The 22,477-nt window shown below is 33.5% G+C and overlaps 1 protein-coding gene across 1 annotated transcript; it reads right to left on the bottom strand.

The window, feature by feature from the left end:
- Positions 1-52: 52 nt before the first annotated feature.
- LOC129222502 (astacin-like metalloprotease toxin 5) lies at positions 53-9,266 on the bottom strand. The gene is made up of 6 exons (XM_054857018.1): positions 9,147-9,266; positions 7,619-7,686; positions 5,280-5,358; positions 4,043-4,157; positions 2,646-2,824; positions 53-360 (listed from the first exon to the last, which is right to left on the bottom strand). Exons 1-6 carry the CDS (start codon positions 9,229-9,231, stop codon positions 140-142), a joined length of 747 nt encoding a protein of 248 aa, XP_054712993.1. The 5' UTR covers positions 9,232-9,266; the 3' UTR covers positions 53-139.
- Positions 9,267-22,477: the final 13,211 nt, after the last annotated feature.

Genomic DNA, 22,477 nt, shown 5'->3' with positions numbered 1-22,477 from the left:
TAACCATCTGCAATGAACTACATTAAGATTAATATGAAATACAGTAACAGAATTTTGAAACAAAGTTTTATTGCATCCCAAATATTTCAGTACACATGTTTATCGTAAGTCAACGCTGAATAACAAGGTAGTCGTCTTCCTAGCACTTGTACATCTTTCGGACCCGAGTGATGTCACTCTGGGTCATTGCCTGCTTCTCGTAGGGCTCGTACAGCCTCTGTCCGTTCTTGGCCACCATGGTGGGGGATCGTCCGTCTCTAGAGAAGGCGTAGTTGCCGTAGATCATGATGGAGCCGTAGTCGAAGGGAGTGTACAAGATGTTGTCGCTGGGCTTCATCAGGTGGAACTGGTTGGCCATACCTATGTAAGTTGAAAATTGGTTTAAGTCAACAACTCCTAAATTGTTAAGGATTTTTACTCTGAAATACAATCTAATCGCGACAGCTGGAAAACCACTAACCCAACCAGTACTTATACAACAAGAGAGCCATGGCACGCCAAAGAGGTACGGGGAGATATACCGTATCTCATGGCGAGCAAAGTTCCCACATTAAGGGATAAACTCCCAGCTGGGCTGACGCCCAGCACGGGGACCTTCCCCGGCGCAATGAACACCAAGACCATCCGTGAACCAGACGACTATCGACTGCCGCACCCAGCCGTGCGGACGCGAACCCCCCGGACGGTGGAACCTAAGGCTTACAGCTAAGTGGTGGGGTGTGTGCGGAGAAAAGTACTTATATAACATACAATCTACAAGTTGCAAAGACAAAATCAACACAAATGGGCAAAAAAAAAAAAAGATAAAAAATAAATAACAATAAGATGCTGGTTGGGGGGGGGCGAAGGTAATTCCTATCATGTATGCATGTTTTCAGGTTTACAGGTCGCCCTACGGGACCGGGGGAAGGGTCCTACACTAATCAGTTCTTCTTATACTTCCAGGATAAGACAAGACCAGGCCTTGACAAGACAGGGGAGATCAGGTCAAATAGCTTTCCCCATAAATTCATTTTGAAGTTTCACCTACATAATTAGTAAGGCAAGAGGAAGGCGGTCCTTCCTATTAGGCCAGGTCCAGACTGCCTCCCTCACTCCAATAGTATCCTAGATCATTACCGTTCCACGTCAATAGACCTTCCCAAGACCTGAGATCCCCCGAGGGGGCAAGATGGGGGTGTCGTGACTACAAGGACACCCAAGTTTCATCAGGGTAAGTCCCTTACCTCGGACAGGAGTAGCTATGGGGAAAAAAAAAGTAAAAATCAAAATATCCAAAAATATAAATGTTGTAATGTGCTTTGCTGTTTTTTGTTGTGATGTGTAAAAAAAAAAAAAAAGTTCCCAGAGCATGGAGAGACATTCCGGCCAGCTTCCAGGCAAGGTAAACGTCCGCAAGTCCGAAGTCTTCAATTAAGCAAGTTCCACCCCCATGGACCCCTCTCGAACTCCCCAATTAACTTATTTAATTTTCATTGCAGGAAAAAAGTGTTTTCTCATTTTAAGTCGACAGGGGATCGGCGAGAAACACTTATACTATCTATCTCTCCCATTTCAGAGAGGACACTCCGGAAATCGGGACAGATCAGTATCTGTTTCCCATATGGAAGGAGTGTCCTAGTGTATGTTTCTGCCGTAGTGTATAAAATGCAGTAGTTCATAAATGTATTAGTGCATTTTTATGTCTAACCCCCTTTCCTTACAGGGAACCATGGCACACCAAAGAGGTTCGGGGAGATATCCCGTATCTCATGGTGAGCGAGGTTCACACATTAAGGGGTAAACTCCTAGCTGGGTTGACGCCCAGCACGGGGACCTTCCCCGGCGCAATTAGCACCAAGACCGTCCGTGGCCCACACGACTATCGACCGTCGCACCCAGCCGTGCGGGGGGCCCGCTACGCGGACCCCGCGCACGGTGGAACCTAAGGCTTACAGCTAAGTGGTGGGGTGTGTGCGGAGAAAAGTACTTATATAACGCCTCTATGCGAAATGTATATACGAGACAAATGTTAAATTAGATTGGAGACCTACAGGAGTTTAGCAACAATATATGCGTCGGTTAAAAAGCTTTTAAGAAATGCACTTTAACTTTAGTAGTTATCTTTTGCCCCAAATATACCTTAATCAAGAAACTCCTCGAAAACCTCTATTCTTAGGAAACAAACAAAATATAATAACACACAAATTTGTGTCCGCTTAGAGTCAGTCATGAAATTAATTTTCAAACATTAGTAGCGAAATTGTTTCTTAAATATGACTCAGCCAAGATGTACCTCATTTTCTCCATCTTTCGTATTTTTCAAAAACTCGAAAATTAGTGCATAATGATGTATTTGTTCACGTTCATAGCTGGTGTAATTAAACAAATTCCAGAAAAAATATGAACAATGACTATAGAGGTATATTTGGGACAAAAGATAACTTCTAAAGTTAAAACTTAACTGCGTTTAACAAAGTACGGTCGTTCCTCTAGCCTATATTCATAAATGTTTGATAGACAAAGAATGAAAAAAAATCTGCATATTTTAATATTTAAAGCCGTACAATATATAGTAATTAAAAATATTTTTCTCTAAACAGGTCTAAATATGTACTTTCTAATAAATTTATACCATGTATTAACCTAGAAAAAACAGTATTTACCGTTTTGAATGTTGTTCCAGTAGATGGTAAGGTAGTTGTCTCTGTCGGATCTGTTCTGTTCGTGCCAGAATCCAATGGCATGTCCCAACTCGTGAATGATGGTGCCCTTGTAGACGCAGCCTCGACCGAGGGACAATTCCTGTGCCCCTTGGTTCAACATACCAACGTAAGAGTAGCATCTAGCAACAATAAATATATCTATTTATAAATGCATCTATAATTTTAGAAACATTACATTAGCAGCCTATCTTTTTTTTATTCTCATTTTTTTACCCCGACTCACAAAGAAGCAACACTTAAAAACCGAAATTCAAAAATTAAAGTTTGTAAAAATGCGTCTGTTTAAGAAATTGTAGTTCGTTCTGGCACTTACTTCCCCTATCTCCCATCTTTTCTTCTTGTTTTAATTGAAAGATGTAATGATAAAATGTGAGCAAAATTAGCATCACAGAATTCGTTTTTCTTGACATATAAAGCGAGCAAGTTGAGGTGTTAAACATTCAGAAAAAATTATAATTAGAAACGTTTTTGCTATTATTAAAATACGAAAATTTGTTAGTGTACAAAATGTATCTGCTTCTTTGAGAAAGGCTTTGTATAATATGAATTCCTTGCTCTGTTCACCCTAAACTCTTCAACTTTGGAAAACCATTTTAAATTTTTGTTTTAAATCTGTAAATATGTGACGATTTACTAATTGTGCTACGTGTTCTTGAAGCCTTCTTTTTGGACGTTGCGGCGGATGGAGTAGACTTTAAAAAAAAAGACATGAAAAAAAAAAAAAGAAATCCATTGATTGGCCTGTACTTAACTCTCGCCGGCATAACTGATCTTTTAAACCAGGGATCGTGAATTTTAATCCCCACTGGTGGCTTGGAATTCTATGAATCGTTTAGTGTTAAATAAATTCGGGGAAGTGAACATAATTTGTAAAATGTTTACAATACATTAAGAACAATTAGATGAAAACATGGCAGTTTCAGAAATGACCGACAAAAGTTGTATTTTTGCAAAAGGTTATCAAATAACATAAGCTTATAATGCTGAAGGTATATAAGGAAACAACAAATCGAGTTTAACTTAATTTAATACAGTCAACCCTAACTAAAAGCAAAGCTCCTGTCGGTCAGTCCCGTGTGATGACTCTTTTATACAGCTATTACTGTTTTACCACTCGACATGACAATTCAAGGCTCAAAATATCATAAAATATAGAGAATTTCTAGCAGCCTTGTTTCCCAAAATAAAATTTGATCACGACATGATTCTCCTTGCAAAATCGACAAAACATCTTTTTGTTTCATTGTTTAAAATATTTTTTTTAGCGATTTAAGTACTTTCTAATAAACATTTCTTTATTCATGTGAGAACCACAAAGAGTTCTGGAAGTATTTTACCCTTGGCCAGAGAAGATCTTGATGTAGTTTCTTTGATTCGTTCTTGGCACAAACTTAATACAGGTTGACTGATGATAGGCTTCCATGGACTGCTTGATCAGATTAGATGAGGAGCCTGTACAAGGGGTAAAAACAGTAAATGCTAAAACTTGTATATATTTTTAGTGAGCATAAGATATTATTCTAATTACCAAAACTAGGAATTCCTAAATAGATTTTGATTGCGTACTTCGAAACATATTAGGTAAACTTAATATTTAGTAAATCAATTGTAAGTAGGTAAATTTTATTTTTAAGTGATAAGGAAGAATATTTATAAATGCAATATAATGATGTGCAATCATTTCGTTATTTTTCTTAGTTCATCTCTTCAATGAATATAGTCCATCTCACCGGAAGTAATTCAGGTAAGATGTACCGCATTGTAAAAAACAAAAATGCTTTAAAGGGATACGTTTATGAACTAGCATTTCTATATGAAACATCATGCACTATTTGGAAAACAAAATATGGGTACACTGTTAAAAATTCAGGAATTTTTTTATGGTAAATATTGCTGTGAAATGGATTGTTTACAGTACACAAAAAATTTACAGTAAATTGCGTCGCAGAAAATAAACGATTGCAGCGCGAATTGAGTCGCCACGTGAATTACAGTGGGAAGTAGATAACACCATATTTACCATCACTCGACGTGTTCCAACTTGTATGGTGGGTAGCAAAGCCACCTGCCATTCCGAAGATCTCGAGATCGATCCTGCAGCTCGCATGCTGTGTTTTTCAGCTCTCGTGTATCCTATCGTAAATTTTTACAGTAAAATAGGATTCTACGGTAAAATTTACTGGCGACATGGATGCCAATAGCTTTTACCATAAAATTTCTGGATTTTTTTTAACAGTGTAGTTACATGACTTTTCGAAACTTAAGAAAGGAAATGGTACGTCTCAACTAGAATTTTCCTATTCAGGGTCAGTGTAGTTAAAGTTTCCCTTTTAAATGGTTACAAAAGGAAAAACATTTGAACCCAATGACTACTAGTTCCGAATAACTTATTTGTAGGAAACATAAAACTGTGTCAAAGAAAATGTTCTAGTTCGTATCATAACCCATATTTCAAAAGTTAACAGTTGCCTACGAGATAAAATATTCATAGTATGATATAACTGCTAATTTTTGATGTGTATTTAATGTGTACAGCTTTTGGAGGTAACAATATGAAGAAACTATTTTACTTACTCAAAGACCAATCAATGACGTAGGGCACAATTTTATTGGTCCACCGCAGTCTTTCATCGCTGATTGCGTTTCTGTTCACCTAAAACATAATTTATTTTATGATTGTTTAGTAAATTTACCGTACTGTAATTTGTTAAAAATCAGCAGTATGCTTTTAGACTACACCAAAAATACTATTTTACCTTTGTTTGCACCAATAAAATTTAATCTACAGGAAAGCTTACTGTCGAGTTGTTAATATTTAGTTATTTATGAGTAAGGTTTTGAAAAAGTTTCTTTTTTTCCCCTTTTATGTGCTTCTCGATTTAGTAATTAAAATATTTATTAAAAAATGCACAAGGTAAAAATATTTTCTGAAAATGAAGTTCAGTTTTATAATAGGTATGCGACAAAAATGTGAAATTGTTGTTTTTTGCTGAAAAGTAACTTTTCCAAACTCACGTAGTGGAAAAATAATCTCCGTATCACATTTACAGACATAAACTAAATGCTATTCGCCAAAAAAAAAAAATAATAATAATAAGCAGTCACGGAACTGCCGACAGAATTGAAAACTTAAAAAACACAAAAGAAATTTAATATGTTTGTACGTGCGCGCGCGTGTGTGGTGTGTGTATAATTTTAAGTTAAAATTAATTGTAGTTTCAAAAATTAACGTTTTATAGATTCAAAATATCAGCTACAGTTTTTACGTTTATCAGCGATGCGAGCATCAATTATATACATTTTGGTTCGTCTATTTTAGTTCGTTTATAAAATAAATACTGATCCAAATATAGGAAATATTAGAAAATAAATTCTCAGTTTTTGTTATTCAGTTTTCCACATGCATAAAAATAATAAACAATACACATACTGAACTTTTCACGCAATCAATCTACTGCATTAACCCTTTTTAGCTGACTTGCCGAAAAGAGCAGATACGCCGTGAGATTGCCCAGCATGCCAGAAAGTTCAAATTTTGAGGCAAGAGATAATTTGGCATTCATTTCAGAAAAAAAAACTCATTTAAATTTTTAAAAATGTGATATAAAAAAAATTCCATTTTTTAAATTTTTTCAAACGCATACATATTTTTCATATTCAATATCACGATTTTCGCCATGATCATCATCATTTATTATGTTATTATGTTCTAAAACTGATACTATAGGTTTATGGTAACCAAAATACGAAATAAGGCTAGGATAGCAATCATTGGGCATCGTTAACTAAATTATCCATTTCAAAATTCAATTAATGGTAGAATTTTTATCATCTGCAAAGTTGATGTTGAAATTCCCGCTCAAAATCATTGTCAAATCATCAAAGCTCTTCCCAATTTTATCTTGAAGTAATGCTAAAGCGCCTTAAGAATAAATAAATAACTTTTCATACAGAAATTCTCGTATTGCGCTTGCAGCTAATTGTTATGGTTGTGGTTTATATTTCACCAGATAAGTATCCGGTGAAATATAAACCACAACCATAACAATTAGCTGCCCATTTTCAGAGTGGCAACGGCAAACACAATGTCTCACCGATATCAGAAACATTGTTTTTTCTCATCTAAAAAATACCCAGCGCCTAAAGAAATTTTTATTTCAGAAATATTATATGACTGTGAGGATCGAACTTACGACGGGCAGCTTATTCGATTCTTGAGACAGACGCGCTGCCAATCGTGCCACTGAGCCTCGTAATCTTACTTAACGAAAAAATCCCAGGTAAAGGAGCAGAGAGAAGCCGCGCATGCGCTGTGTTCCATGTGCTGGTAACGTGACGGTTTTTTGGTGTTGTGAAATGGATGGTTTTTCCCCACCTCAAAAGTGCTCAACGTGCCGAAAAAAGTTTTCCCTTCCAAAAAAAAAAAAAGCAAAATCTAACCAAGTAAAATGCATTTATCTGACCACAACCAAATCAAAGCAAGTCATTAGTGCTTGACGTCTTGTGTTTGCTGCTTATTTGTTATGATTTGGCTCTAGTAAATTGATATATGGCCAAGGACAAACGTATTTACATGTATGTTGGGATTGAAAGAGAAAAAATTCTTAGATTGTTACAACGCCAATAAGAGTTATTGTCAGTGAAAACCGGCTTGCCTCACCTCTATTTTAACAAATGGAATCGTGTTGTTATGTTTGAAGTATAGGTCTAATGCATCGATGTTTTTGTTAAAGCATCGATATTTTTACGCTCACTATACAAGAAAAAAATGCTCTTTTAAAATTGATATTTTGCGTTTGATGTATTTTTGATGTCGATGTTTAGCAACTAAACCAAAAGCATGAGATTTTATCATCGATGTCGTATTTCAGTTGAATTTATAAAATAAAGCAAATCAATGAAAACGTACTTACATTAGGCTCCAAACCTAAAATGTCACCTTCAAACAGATCTGGATTTTGAAGAGCTAAACGGGCTTCCACTGAAAATAAAATGAATGGTTATTTAATTTGCTTCTTGCATACAACATATTGTTTGCGGTCTAAAAGTCAGAAGTATTTAATAGGCGTGGGAGGAATCTTTCATTAGGTTTTCTTTAATTTGGAATTGCTGGTTAAGCTTTGAAGCAAAATAAAGAGATAGAAAAAATAAAGTTGGAATGCGGGAAATACAGTTTTAAAATAACAAATCAGGCTCTTTATATCAGAACCAGCTCAAAACATGAACTTTGAAAAGTTTCTTTTTCCCGTAATTTGATACTTCTTGTACACTATTGTGCTACTAAGTTGTTTGACAGGCATCCAGCTCATGTTGGCCGAAAACTGCTGTAAAATACTATTTCTTTGAAAAACAAGGTCAACCCAAAAAGTTTTTTTTTTTTTTTTTGTCTACCTGTAAAACTTTAAAAAGGGAACTAAACTGGTTTTAGCTCTAAATGTCTCAAATGATCTCAGGAATAATTTAACTGCGGACTTGTTAAAATGACTTAACGACATTCTTCAATTCCTAGTTTCGTAGGAAGGTAGATAGTGGATTTTTTAAATTATAGACAAGTGCAGTGCAATAAACAGCACTTTATCGTGCATAAATAATGCAATAAATTTCAGAAAAAGTTATTTATAAAATAGGTTTTTAATTAATTCATAAAGTTCCCACCTAGAGAGAAGGTTTTAATCTATCACAATTTTTATGGTGATAATTTCTCAGTTGCATGTGGCAGAGCCGCCGAGAGTCGGCCTGGTCGGAAACAAGAAGCAAGACCTTGGAGGGACCCGGTTTAAAATCGGAATAGTGTAGACTGCACAGGGTTAAGTTGATGGAGAAATTGAAATCCCTTTAATGAACTTGACAAGGGCCTTGGCACTCGACGACCCTGGTAGGAAACTTTAATACAAAATAGCTTTAATTTACCAATACAATTTAAAAGAACATAAATCTATTTCCGAACATTGAAATAGTGTTAAAATAGTCTGTAAAAATATTTAAATAAAATAAGGTGTCTACTTTCTTGTAAAAATAAAATTAATTAATTCATTCATTAAAAACCATGCAAAAGAGGTTATTTAGCCTTGAATGCTATATAAAATGGTTTACCTAGTAAAAATATCACTGAAAACAAAAACAAGTCAAAAAATTAAACAATCATTTAAGAATTAGGGTGCAAAAAAAGAGGGAAATGAGCATCTGTCTGTAGGTATTCCCCAATACCTTTTGAATATATAGCACCTGCGAGATAAATTGAATCCGTTTCATCTCTTGCATTTTACAAATTTGTTCGTTAAATAAATAAACTAACTAATACGCATTGCACTTTTTTAAATGAAAGTTCTTTAAATATAATACATGCTTTTTTTTTTTTTTTTGTACAATTGTTGCCTTCTATATTCTGTCTATAATATCGAATTATTTTAATTGAATCGAAATTTATAATAAATGGTTTACCTTTTTCTGCCGCTGATAGAGGCTGTTGCTCAGCTGGAGTAGCAGCCACGAGAGCAACCGACAAAAACAGAACCAACATGTACATCTTGGATTAGACAAAATCAAGAAACATGAAAAAACAAGCAACACTCGGGTTTATATATATTTCAGTGAGATCAAAGATCGAACTACAAAACAATAGATGAGAAAACAAACATCTGCATATTATTTCTCAAAAGGTGTTTTTTTTGCAAAATTTAAAAAATTTGCACGCAAATTTTAATATCGTATTTACATTTTCCTTGAATGATATAAGAGTTAAGCGCAAGTCCTTAGATAAAAACTTAGATAATTTAAATTTATACGATAGTACATTTTTTTCCGAATCCTATTAAACTGATAAGTTTTTTTTTTTTTTTTTTTTTTGAGAGGAACTTAAAAGTGAAGTTCTGAGAACTTTTGCCATCTGTAAATGTAAATGATTTCGAAGTCCCCGTTAATTAAAAAATTAATAAAATTTTGCAGGAATTAGGTATTAGACGGTTTAGACGCAGGAATTAGGTATTGTGAAGATTTACCATTGCAATGCATTTTAAATAAAATCCGAATAAAATCAGGCCCTGATGTCAGGTTATGATATATGAAAAAAATTTATCTTATATAATTAAAAACTGAGCGTATGTGTGTATGTATGTATCTATGTCTAAGTTACTTCTCCAGAACGACGGTGAACCAGAATCGATGGATTCGTAATCATCCCATCTTTATGTTTGGCTATTTAACATAATCCTCCGATTTTTATCAGCGGAGATATCAATTAAAAACTATTAATTATGACGCTTTGATTTCGACATAAAATCCCTATTTTTCGAAGGCTTTCTTCCATTCAAATTATTATTTAGTGCTTCATCTCAACTTTCTGTGACAATCCGTACTACTAAAATCTGTTCGAGTCCGTCTATCTGTCGGTCTCTCGGGCTGAGGTTTGATATTCTCGAGAATCGCTGCAAGTCGAGAGTCAAACAAGGTGCTGATTGATTCGAAATTTTCCAAAGAAAACAATAAGACCAATCTCGTAATTGTACGACTTCAATTAGCGGAGATATTAATTAAAACGTCAATTAACATCACGTTCTCAGGAGTTTTTATTTCTTTCCTATGCCATTTTGCATATTTGTTTGAAAATAAAATTCTAATAATTGTTTTAAAGACGGAGGGTTTTTTTTTTGGCTGCTATCCATATTTTGAAACAAATTTTTCTTCTAGAATTTTATTGTAAATTAGCTTAATTTCTTTTTTGTTCTGATGTATAAATCTTTAATCTACTTTTTAAAGCATTTTTTTTTAGAATTCTATTTTAAATTAGCTTTGTTTCTCTTTTATTCTAAGCAATTCAGAACTCCAATAAACTATAGGGGCGCTGCAGCCACTTTCTTATGGCGGATGAAAAAGGTAAAACAAACAAATGCCGTAACTTATAACTTGCTTTGACGCTTAGTGAATGACAGTAATTTTTCATCGTGTTTGTGGGAAGTTTTCTCTTTTATTCCTCTGAAATTACATTACATCATAAACTGTTTGAAGCCTGTAATTTACCCCAAAGAAAACACGTGGAATGGAATGTTTTACCCTTTTCTTTAGTATTGTTAATCACCCAAAGTCTTAAGCGTATTCGAGTTCTTGAGTTGCGAATGACTTTTATTTCTTTCTGTTGCAATTTTACATATTGTTGGCAAATGACATTTAAATAATTGTTTCAGTAGTGCTGACGTCATCAAAACAACCAATCGATTGCTCTATTCGAGTATAACCTTAATTTATCTTCTGCCTTTTTCATTTTTGATTGCCAAGTTTTTCTTTTCAGAATATGAAAGTTAATTCTTTAGTTATGTTTGTTAAAAGAAAATCAAATTAAAGTTTATCATGACCAGTCTCATATCTAGGTTAATTTAGGATATTCGACTCATCATGTTTATTTTGTTGGGCTTTTCCACCATATAGAAGCTCCTATCACTGGTTTCGTCACGGACCGAAAAAGGCTGCCTCAGAGGAAATTTCCCAGCGAAAATCATCTTAATTTATATCTCTTAACATACTCTAGCAATTATTTTGAGAAAAGTAAACAGTAGCAAACATATTGACTTTGATCAAAGGAGAAATCAAACATTTATTTTCCAAGTTCACGCTCTTTTTTTTTCTTTAAATTGAGCAAAGTATAAGAAAGAACGTAGGGAATAACAAGATTACAGTAACCAAAATTTTCAATACATTGTATCATATCCGCATAATTTTTAAAGAGTCTTATTAGATTTGAAAAATAATGTCTTAGTTATCAATATCATAACGAATAAACATAATTGAAAAATTTAAATTCCAACATAGACTCATATTTAAACACTAATGGTACCCGCACGGCTTTGCCCGTAGTTGAAAATGAAATGGTCATTTGGTTCGTCTGTATATTTACAAATAATGGATGACGAATTTCTCGCCAATTTGCTATGTTCATTTGCTCGCCAGTGTTACGGTTCCACGTTATGATAGTTTCGTAATTTACTCTTCCATGGTGTGTTAATTTGCTCGGTAAAATGTTCTTAAAATTGGAATAGAAAAAGAAAAAAGTCGAATTAAAAAAAAACCGCTTCAAGGAGCGCACCCCCATGTTACAAACTAACTTTTTGCCAAATTTCATGAAACGGTCTACGTGCTGTGCGTGTCACAGAGATCCAGACAGACAGACAAACAGATCCAGATATCCAGACAGATTTTCATCTTTATTATTAGTGAAGAAGATAAAGATAAAGAAGAACGACATACTTTAAGTTTTCCCATCCACTATCGTAGAAGCGTTTTCACGTACTTAAAGCAATGGCTGTCATAATTAAGTATTCTAAAAAAATGTATAATTGAACATGAATTGCGTTCTGCATAAATATGAAAATATACATGGGATTTAAGTAAATCATGCGTGACAATCTGCAACACAGAGTAATCAAATGAATATTTTGCGAAACAGAAAGCAATATTTGAAAAAATGTCAGTTGTGAGTGAAATATTTTCTTTTTGTTTACTTTACTCTTGGCGATACAAGTTTCATCTTTCACAATCAATTAAAACAAGTTTTTAGCTTTATTCTTACAAATTTTCGTGAAGTTAGTAGGTGCATTCTATTAAAATTATTGAAATGATGACAAAAAATTTAGTGATCAGAAAATGTTTTATGCAAAATGTAAAAAAATATTTAAAATGTTAAAGTTCTGTAAATATTTCTTTCATTGCAAAAATGCAATATGCGAATAAGGACGAGCCATTGATAACTTGAAAAAGAAAACAAAATCTCTCACCTGTTTTTGTGTTGTAAATTATATCTATTACAGATTATAGAAGTTCAAAGATTTTCATTTATTTTTTATTCTTCATTACAGTGGAGTAGTACAAAAATGATTTTATGTTTGCATAGTTAATTTAACTATAAAAAAGAGTTTTACTAAATTCATGCAACATAATTTCACATAAGTGGCTGTTTATCTAAAGTTTGGAAATGGAAGGAAAAATAGAAAATCTCTGACAACTAACGAAATGAAAAGATTTTCGAGAGGCTTGAACTACTATAAAGTGTGTCAAATATAATTACAGGATCTACTAGTACTATTGTAGTGTTGCATTTTTTTATAGCTACATACTACACGTACCGTACTGTTTCATTTTATACCATTATCTCCCACTGATTTTGTGCATCCTAACAGAATTTTTATTCGTTAACACACAGCTTTTTTAAAAAAAAATACAAGAAAATTTCAGCTCTCTATGTTTAAATTCGGTAATAGGAAGTTAAGAAATGATTTAAATCAGTGAGAGATGTTTTCAAATATTTCAAAATGATTGGTATGCTCATAAAAATCGTATAGATACTGTTTGACCACGGATTGTATGGAATTGGCAAACATCCAGTTAAGGCGACTCCATCTGAATGAGGGGGAAAAGTAAAAATTTTATGTGTGTATTCCGCTCATTTGAATGAGATCTGTTTAATTTAGAGGCTAACATACATCTGCAAAATTTGACATCCCTAAAAACTAATAGATGCTTCCATTTCCGCGTGTAAACCGGATGTTTGCCTTTCCATACAATCCTTGGTTAGACAGTACCCTTTTCCACAACGCGAAATTTCAACCTACGCGAGGAGTCTTGGAACGCATCCCTCGCGTAAATTGAGATTCGACCGCATACGCAGATGACATTGATACCGAAAGTTTTTTGCTCAACCAGCAAATTCGTAAGAAACTGGAAAATGTCCGTGATCATACATTTCTATAACACTGTAATATTTGCTGTCAGTCGGTCAAGGCAGTTGAATAATATCCTCTTCCATAACATTTACAGTCGCTTCCATATTAGGTGGATATTCGCACAATAATCTCATTGACATCTAAAATGTTCATCCACGGGACACTCTCAGCTGCCAGAAAGTACAAATGCAGCTTGAGCACTCATATGCAAAGTTTTAGGGGGGGGAGGCTCAAATATTTTCCCCCACGGTTTAGCAGAATATTTTCACGTAGAAACCGATTTCAGTACGGATTAGTAGGGTCTGGTGGTGTAAAGTAGTCATAAAATCGTAGGTTTTCAACTGAGGTTGATAATAAATACAATGAATTCTTTAAACACTTCAACTTTTTTTGATGTTATTTTACATTGCATTATTAAAGAACACAGTACATTGAATTTTAGGGGATAAAAGGTTGATTTAGGTAGTTTTATAGTACTTTCTTTTCCCTATGTATTTATGACTACTGTACCCCATGGGGTGAGGGGAAAGTTGTCATAACATGGAGTAAAGTGGTCATAGTAGTTAAAAACAGATGCAGAACCATTACAAATAACCCTAATATTTGTATATTTCTTCTTCTTCTTTTTTTTTTTGTAGTTATAGGTGTATGCACAAGTATATATGTGTATACACGACTATATACATGCTATATAAACATGAGTAAACACATTCATATATGAGTAGATACATGTATAATGTATACGTCAGATACATTCATGCATGTGCCTATTCAAGTATATACGTGTATACACAAATATATAAATATGTATACGTGATGATTTACCTATAGGAGTGTATACATGTCTACATGAGTATGTACTTGTCACGTGTATATACGTGTCACGTCTATATAAGAGTATATACGCGTATAAGCGGACATCATATGCGCGTATGAATTTGTATCTCGATTATATACGTGTATACTTGAGTAACTACGTGTATAGTAGACATATACACGCATATACACGTGTACATAAATACATATACGAGCATACACGAGTTATTTCGTGGATACATCCAGTGAGTGTTTGTACGTGTCTACTCACGTACATATACATATATACATATATATATATATATATATATATATATATATATATATATATATATATATATATATATATATATATATATATATATATATATATATATGGAAGCACGAGTATATACGTACGTATACGCGTTAACACTATTATATACTTGTATAGACGCATATACGTACATTTACGTGTATACACCGGTACATGTATGTATACACGAGTATATATGCTTATAAACATGTATGCCTACAGAGTGAATCCAAGCTCTTGGGCAAAAATCTAAGGAGTGTGAGAGGGAAGGTTAAGAAGCAAAAAATCATAAGGAACTTGTGGTCGCTGACGCACTACATGCATACAAAGCCAGAAACGGATGGATGCAAAACAGGTCACAAATTTGTTGAACAATGGTGATTTTACCCAATATTTTAGTTTTTAAAAAATATTTAGAGCATTTGTTAAAAGTTACGGCCTGTAGTAGTTCTAATACACGCGTAAGTGCAACTCGTTAGTGCAATAGAGTGTACTTTGTGATTGCGACGCATGTATTACAGCTGCAGGCCACTAATTTCAATAATCGCTTTAAAACTTTCTTAAGACCTAAAATGTTGCATAAAATTGTCTTTGTGTAATAAATTTGTGACCTGTTTTGCATCCATCAGTTTCTGGCTTTTGCGTGCATGCTGCGCGTTAGCATTATGTTTGTGACCGTATGTTCCTTTTGATTCTTGCTTCTACTCCTCCCCTCTAACACCTTTAATAATTTTCCCCAGAGTTTAAACTTACCCTGTATACGTGTATATCATATGCTTACATGTAAGTGTCTACTCGAGTACGTATGCGTATATACGTGTCTACAGTAGTATATAAGTGTCCGTATATATACGAGTATGAGCGAATATATACGTGTATAGTCGAGTATATCTGTATAGATAAAAAATACTTGCATACTCATATACGCATTTATTATTGCATTTATGTGAATACATTTATATACGTGCCTACACGAGTATACGCGTATACACTGCAAATAATCAAACACTTTTTGAACACTTTTTTCACACGGACACTTGTCTCCTTTTTTAGAACACTTATTTCGGAGCATTTATTAGAACCGTCGTAGGAACACTTTTTAAAGCATTTTTTGAACACGTACACTTGTCCCCTTTTTTAGAACATTTTTTTGGATCAGTTTCCAAAACACTTCTAAAACAAAGTTAGGAATATATATTTAGTTCAGCATTCTTTTTAGCGCACTTTTTAAGCACTTATAGGATCGCGTTAAAGACACGTTCTTGAACACTTCACTGAACATTTTGTGGCACACATATAGGTACAGTTTCTAGAATGCGTTTCAGAACAATTTCTTCGCACTAATATCATCCGAGGATACTTACCGCACAAATATAAAAGTAGCTTTTAGACATTATAAATATGCACTAAATTCGTGTTCATTTGAAACTGCAGGCTGATGATGGTTTAGATTTTGGATGAATCTAATTATTAATCAGCATAGCTACTATGAAAATTTAAAATACAATAATATTTCCAAGATAATTAAATAGCTTACAGCAGAAATGCACACTAACAATGTTTACTAATAAAAAGGTTGCTGGAAAATGTAGTGCACAATATTACTTAGTACAGAAATTGCATATATTTAAAATATTAATTTCCATATTTTAGTTTTCAAAGCTAATCCATACTGTAAAAAGTAATCAAAAGTGTACAAACAAAGGCTCACATAACTTCAGTTTGTTGCTTCATAAATTTCATTTTCAAAAATTTTAATTTCTCAAGATCAAAATTAATTTGCCTTCATTGTTTGAATTCGTGCTACTTTGCTATTCAGTGATCTATTGCTTGGTATCTGATCAATGACCGTAAACATTAGTTGTGTTCTTTTAAAAATGTAAGTGCAGTGGAATTCTTTAATGACTTATTATTTCCTTGAATATTAACTAAAACGATGAGTGCTTGATCTGGGGGCGAAGGGGGGTGTTGGGACCCTTGCCCCCGAGAGACAATTTTTGGGGGACAACAAATTTATTCTATTTCCGTGAGGGGGAGGGTGTCGTTGAAGCTCAATATAAAACTTGAAGGAGAATGAGTAGGAGCATCACTTTCAAGATTTGCCCTAGCTCGGAAAAATCGTATATCCGGTACTGACAATTATCAATTAATTATTTTTAGTTTTAGTTCCTTGCATAAGGAAGAAAAGTGTTCGCGAAAAACAAAATAAATAAAAAATTACTTAGTCGTCAGTGGCTAGCATACACTTTCAGTTTAGTAGGCCTTTTTTTACCATTAGTAGCCACTTTATTCAAAACATTTATTTATTTCTTGAATGAGGAAAAAGTGTACTACATTAAAACATGAGCTGTGGAAAAGGTATTCCCGGATGAGATCTAACTGCAATTCCATTCATTTGCCTTCTTTCTATCCCCTCCCCCCTCCCGCCAATGGTGAGTACAAACCTTTTGTATAAGCTTCCAAGTTTGCTTGTTTTTAAGGGGTGCGGTTTGGATCCTGAAATTAATAATGGATTTTATTATTGATTGAAAGGCAACATGTAATACGAAGGTTGGGATTGTTCTTACATTGCAAACTAATTGCTTCAAAATATAAATGATTTGTGTATGAAAAATCACTGGTGCAAAAATTGTGTGGCCGTTTCGGTTCTTAAGACGTGACTGGTTGAGTACTCTTTTTAGCTTCCATAGTACGGCATTTAATCTCCAGATGGCAACTAAATGCCATACATTCAGGTCTAATTCAATCAGGCAGTTAATATCAACTTCATTAACTAATGTAGCTAAATTAACAATACGCATTTGATTTATGTTTCAAACTTACGCAGATAACACTGAACTGAGTTTATTAAACTTATCTAGTCATTAAACACAATATGTTTAAAATGAATTTATTTAACGTTATACATACACATTAAAAAATTTACATAACAATGCTTGAAACTGTCATTCTTCTACAACCGGGTAAATCATTACCTAAAAAAAAGGAAAAGCCTTTTTTTTTTTTTTTTACAAACATACGCTTAATTATGAGAACACAAGCAATACGTTATACATTTATTTGTAGGCTGTAGGGGAATGTTGGGCAAATTGAAATGGTGAAATAATTACTTTTACTGCCAACAATATCGTAATATTATAACTATATAGTAAGTAGCACATGTACTCTATTCCAGTCAGGAAAAAAAATACATCTGGAGCTTAAAGTTAATGATAATAATGGCAATTTTCAAAAAAGGACATTCATATTGTAATATTTTGATGTAAGTCAAAAATAATTTTTGTAAGAATAAAATGATAAAATTATTGTTACTAATATTTTAAATATTAGTTGAGACCTTCTAATATTTAATGCGGTATTTTTTTACTTTTTTCAGTTAATTTTAAGCTTCCTTGTATTTCTAATATTGGCAAGGTGAATGGGACAAAGTGAAATAGTTTATTTCGTTTAATCACGCAATTACACTGCGCAGCAAAAAAAAAAAAAAACCTTCAAAATGCTTCTGACATTTCGTCGGCTGATTCTTATGTAAAATGACCCTCTGAATCCGAATATGACCTCCGTTTTCTCCCTATACGTACCAATTTTTTTCTGAAGGCCCCTCTAAGTTTTTTTCAATTTTCCTTAGTTTTAGAGGGTTTTTTTCTTTTTTTTGGAGGTGAAAGGAGATTTATATTAACTCCTTTCACCAGTTTTAGTGGGCAAGAGAGAGTCAAAGTTCAAGATCATGGACACCCATCTCAAAAAAGGGGGACTTGGGGGGTATACCTCCCAAATATTAGAAAAATCACGAAAAACGATCTTTTTATTCTGCTTTTTTAAAAAAGATGTTTGTAAAAAACATTTCGGTGTAGAATGAGAGTCTAAGACTCCCTTCTATGAGTCCTATGTCCAAAAAAATGTTCGCGATGTAAAAAAAAAGAAAAAAAAAAACTGTCTTATGAATGTCGCACGTTGCATACGAGTTGATTCGCAGGTCTTCATTAAAATAGATATTCTTTTGGCTGATTCTTATATAAAATTAAATATTCCTTGTTTCCAAATACGACCACCTTTCTCCCCATCACGCCCCCTTTTTAAAACCTCCCCCCTCCTTGATTCAGAGCCATTTATTGTTTTAAATTTGGAGGAAAAAATGAGCATTACAATAACCATAAACATTATTCTGAATGACTAGAGATGTGCGAAGTTCTAAATCTTGTGCGTATATAGCAAAAAAAACTTGCTCCCCCCCGAATAAAAAAAGGGGGGGGGTCTAGAAAAATCGGTACATGTAGGAAGAAAATGGAGATCATATTTGGATTCAGGGGGTTAATGTGCAAACGAATCAGGCGGAATAGCCTCAGAAGCATTTGAGAGTAATTTTTGCTGCACAGGGTGTTTGAAGGGGTGCCCCCCCCCCCTCTGTTTTCCTTTTTGCTACATATGCATAGGATTTTGAGCTTTGCACACCTCTAATCATTCAGAATTATGTTTACGGTTATTGTAATGCTCTTTCCCCCCTCCAAATAAAAAAATGGCGGGGGAAAGGAGGGGGGGGGGGTAGGTTCTAAAAAGGGGGCGTGATAGGGAGAAAGATGGTCGTATTTAGAAACGAGGAGTCATAGGGGTCATTTTACATAGAAATCAGCTAGAGGAATGCCTTTTTGAATGAAGACCTGCGATTCAACTCGTATGCAACGTGCGACATTCACATGATTTTTTTTTTTTTTTTTTGATTTTTTTTTACGTCGCGAAAATTTTTTTGGACATAGGAGTCATAGAAGCGAGTCTTATACTCTCATTTGCTCCGAAAATTGTTTTACAAACATTCCTTTTAAAAAATCAGAATAAAAAGATCGTTTTTTCGCGATTTTGCTTTTATTTTGAGAGGTTATCCCCCCCCCCCTAAGTCCCCCTTTTTGCGATCGGTGTCCATGATTTTGAACTTTGAACCTCTCTTGTCCACCAAAACAATGTTAGCAGTTAATATAAAGCTCCTTTCACCTCCAAAAATAATAATAATAATTGCTCTAAAACTAAAGAAAATTGAAAAAAACTTGGGGGTCCTTTAAAAAAATTGCTACGTATAGGTGGAAAACGGAGGTCATATTCGGATTCAGGGGGTCATTATACATAAGAATCAACCGACGACATGTCAGAAGCATTTTGAAGGGTTTTTTTTTTTTTTTTTGCCGCGCAGTGTTATTTACAAAATCACTTACGGATTTATTTATTAATTTACTTACATTCCTTCATTCATTAATTCACTTATTTATTCATGCCTTCACCCATCTTCTTATTCATTCACTATTTTATACGGTCATTTATTTTTCTTTATGTATTAAGTATTTTATTTATTCAAGTATTCGTTCATTGTTTCATTATCTTTTTATTATTCATTCTACCCTTCTTTTACTCATTCATTTGAACAAATACATTTTTTATGAGTGAATAGAACATTTTTCATTCAGAAAAATGTTTTATTTTTCACTCTTTCTATGAAAAAAAATAAAGGGAAAAATTTTCACTTTTTTTACAATGTTCTTTCTTTGAAAATTTTAATTTTCAAAAGAAATTTCCAATTTGTTCATTTAAAAAAAACTTAGCCAGCTTAGCAATTTCACTTTACCCCACATTCCCCCACTATTTTTTCTATAATAATAATTTTTCCGGAAAAAGCCCCTATATACCTGTCTTCCTCCTCTTCTCTTTACATCTTTAAAGATAGCTAAAATGTTTTAGACGCATCAGTTTTTACAATTTTCCAGAGACCAACCCCCCTCCAACCAGAGTTTCCTTCCTCTAACATCACTGAAGATAGCTTTGAACTATACTTGAAAAAAAAAAAAGTATTTTCAAAATATTGTGGTTAATAATACCCTTATTCCTCAAGTTACCTTACAAAAATGTTTTTAACACTTTAGCTTCAAAATATTTTCAACTAAAATGAACCCCAGAACATAAAATCCAAATTTCCTTAAAAATGCCCTAAATGTACAGTTTTAAAACTGCATTCTTACATTTTTTCCTAGAGGTATCCTTCCCTCCTCTCCATACTTTTCCCCATCTTTACATAATCATAGACAGCTTAAACATATTTTAGACTAGATAAATCTCCGAGGGAGATCTCCCTACGCCCTTTCCAGAACTGTAAAAATGGCTTAAACTTGCGTTACTAATATTGAATTCGACATTTTTCTAAGAAAAAGTTCTGATATTTCCTGTTTCCTTAGTCTGTGGTAACCCTTAATCTATCTCTCAATGTAATAGAACATATAACAGCTAAATTACAATTGAAATAGTTTTTACAATGCAACAGACATCACGCTTAGTTATCCAACAATTTTTACTAAGTCTTTCATGGAATTTTTCATGGTTAAAAAAAAAAATGTTTTTGTGTTTACGTTATCAGGTTGTACTTGTTTTACAAAGAACTAAAGGTTTTTCTTTTTTTTTTCAAAGAAATAAAGGGTGAAATTTTTTATTCACATGTTTTTTAGCACACGGTAAATTAAAAAGTGGGATTAAAGAAAAAACTATTAAGTATTTTTTTTTCTCAACTAGCGGTTTTAACTATTTTTGTGTCATGACCCCCATTTTTAAGAACACGAGACCCGATACATGTATTGTACGTATGCAAAACACACATTTATATAGGGCATCCGGTTTCCTCTAATTGCTTTAAGGATTTCAAAAATTTGACTAAGATACTTAATAAGATTTTTAGCTAAGCTTTTAAACTCAGATTATTCATTCGAATAATACTTTGCTTGGCATTTCTGCAAAACATCGATCATGAAACTCAAATTTCATGATTTTTTAACTGCAACAGATAACAAAATTAATTATCCATAAATAAGATGCTAAATGGTACGCAATATTTTATCCTCAAAATTCAAGATAAAATTGATTGATATGAAACATTAGACAATATATTTTGTCAAACATCATTACTTAGAAGAATCTTGATCTCTGGACCTAGGTTCGAATCTCATTCATACTATTGTAGTTGATTTTGATCATATGCAAGTTTAACCTAATCTAAGCCGCAGAACCTCCAGCGATTCATACTTTTAAGGCTTGTTAAACCAAAAAGTTGTGCACAAGATGATCGATCTTATATGATGTTTACAAGCAAAAATACTAACGTATCAAAAAATTGCTCTACCAGAAAAATCATATCACCTGAACTATTTGTAAAAACAAAAAGTAGACGACAGAACTTATAAAAAGCATTTAGATGAAAGAGGCGCTTTTTTTTAAGATTGAAATTGAACAGCGTAAGAAATGCCCTTCGACCTTCACTAGAAATGTTTTTGAGTCATAACCTGTAGTTTAAGAGCCCTTGTTTAAACCTCTAATTCCGATATTCTTAAAAAATTCTAAATCTAAAGATAAGGACAGGAGCCCTAAATCAGTCGTCAAGTTTCAAAATTAGAATCGTAACACGTTAGTCTTCACGTAACCAAACAGTTTTAAAACACAGGATTTCATTTTATTTCAAAACTTAAGCGGTATGGTAAATTATTAGTTTATTTAAAACAAAAGTATGAAGCTCCGTAAATGTACAAATACAAAAATTATCTGTAAAGAACATAAAAAAGGAAAGTGGCGTACCTTTTGAGCATTCAAAAATATCACGAAAATGATTGCGGCCGATCCAGATTGTTTACAAACGTGGCGTAGCAAAGAAAGCAGTGATTTCACAAGCACGCTCAAATCTGCACGCAATGTGTTGTTCTCAAGTGTATTCCCAAACTTCGGCTGAATAGAGATTCCCAGCAAAACACATTCGGTGCACTTTTGGAACGTTTTCTTTATAACGGAACGTATTAGTAAAACATTTCAGCTTCATTTCTTTGTGCATAACACATTCGAAATACATTTTAGCACATATTTCGGCAACTGGACCACTTAAAGAGTTCCAAATGAGTACCGATTATTTGCAGTGTACATACGCATATACTAGT

Source organism: Uloborus diversus, chromosome 1 (assembly GCF_026930045.1).
Source record: "Uloborus diversus isolate 005 chromosome 1, Udiv.v.3.1, whole genome shotgun sequence".
In the NCBI taxonomy this organism is placed as follows: domain Eukaryota; kingdom Metazoa; phylum Arthropoda; class Arachnida; order Araneae; family Uloboridae; genus Uloborus; species Uloborus diversus.
Note: the sequence above shows the minus strand (reverse complement) of the source record. Positions and strands in the feature narration are given on the sequence as shown.

Coding starts and splice junctions, on each gene's coding strand:
- LOC129222502 (XM_054857018.1), bottom strand. CDS start 9,231: ATGTACATGTTGGTTCTGTTTTTGTCGGTTGCTCTCGTGGCTGCTACT. Junction 4,158..5,279: donor CGTCATTGATTGGTCTTTGA/GTAAGTAAAATA, acceptor CCCCTTGTACAG/GCTCCTCATCTAATCTGATC. Junction 2,825..4,042: donor AAGATCTTCTCTGGCCAAGG/GTAAAATACTTC, acceptor TATTGTTGCTAG/ATGCTACTCTTACGTTGGTA.